The following is a 755-nucleotide window of genomic DNA, read 5'->3' on the forward strand; positions in this document are numbered from 1 at the left end:
GCGTCAGCTCCTCCCCCTGCGACAGCTCCTCCCCCTGCTGTGTGACCCTCTGCTGCAAGCCCGTCTGCTGCAAGCCCGTCTGCTGCACACCAGTCTGCTGTGAACCTGTCTGCTGTGAGCCCGTCTGCTCTGGATCCTCCTGTGGCCAGCAGTCTTGCTGCCAGCCCTCAAGCTCCCAGTCGTCCTGCTGTGTGCCCCTCTGCTGCAAGCCCGTCTGCTGCAGACCCTGCTCCAGCATGTCCCTGCTCTGCCGCCCCGTGTGCAGACCCGCCTGCTGCGTGCCCGCCTCCTCCTGCTGTGCCTCCTCCTGCCAGCCCAGCTGCTGCCGCGGGTCCTCCTCCATGTCCCTGCTCTGCCGCCCAGCCTGCTCCAGCCAGGCCTGCTGAGGCCTCTCCTCAGACAGAAGTCCAGCTACTGAGTAGCATCTTTGGTCATCCCGAAGCTCGAGAGCTCCCTCCCTGTGACTTCTGGCTTCTCTGCTAGTAGTCAGTGACTGTCCATATCATGTCTCCAGAGTCTTGTAGGGGACTTAACTGTCACTTGCGGCCCCCTTCTTGCAGAGCCACCCCCTGCTCTTACCTCGTGACTTCCCTAGTCAGGGACCCTGCCTCAGGTGTGCAGCGGTGAGCTGGACTCTCCACGGTCCAGCCCTGTGTGTTGCAAAGCTTGAACAGAAATCACACTTGAGCTGATCTCTCAGTCGCCCTCCCAGGTCCATGATGGGGCTCCTCTGTGACATGGAAGAGAGGGGGGCT

General features: G+C 62.3%; 1 protein-coding gene across 4 annotated transcripts in view; it reads left to right on the plus strand.

Annotated features, from left to right (window-relative positions):
• LOC103746315 (keratin-associated protein 10-3-like) overlaps window positions 1-386 on the plus strand; it is a 1,174-nt gene extending 788 nt beyond the window's left edge. Inside the window, exon 2 of one of the 4 annotated variants that reach the window (XM_029553728.1) lies at window positions 25-386. In XM_029553728.1, coding sequence (XP_029409588.1) covers window positions 25-386 — 362 coding nt within the window. Of the gene's footprint in view, window positions 1-7 lie in introns of all 4 variants that reach the window. The other 3 variants (XM_008848452.1, XM_029553729.1, XM_017802024.1) reach the window with 3 other exon arrangements.
• The last annotated feature ends 369 nt before the right edge of the window (window positions 387-755 follow it).

This window comes from Nannospalax galili, unplaced genomic scaffold (genome assembly GCF_000622305.1).
Source record: "Nannospalax galili isolate Female #2095 unplaced genomic scaffold, S.galili_v1.0 scaffold4264, whole genome shotgun sequence".
NCBI classification, from domain to species: Eukaryota; Metazoa; Chordata; class Mammalia; order Rodentia; family Spalacidae; genus Nannospalax; species Nannospalax galili.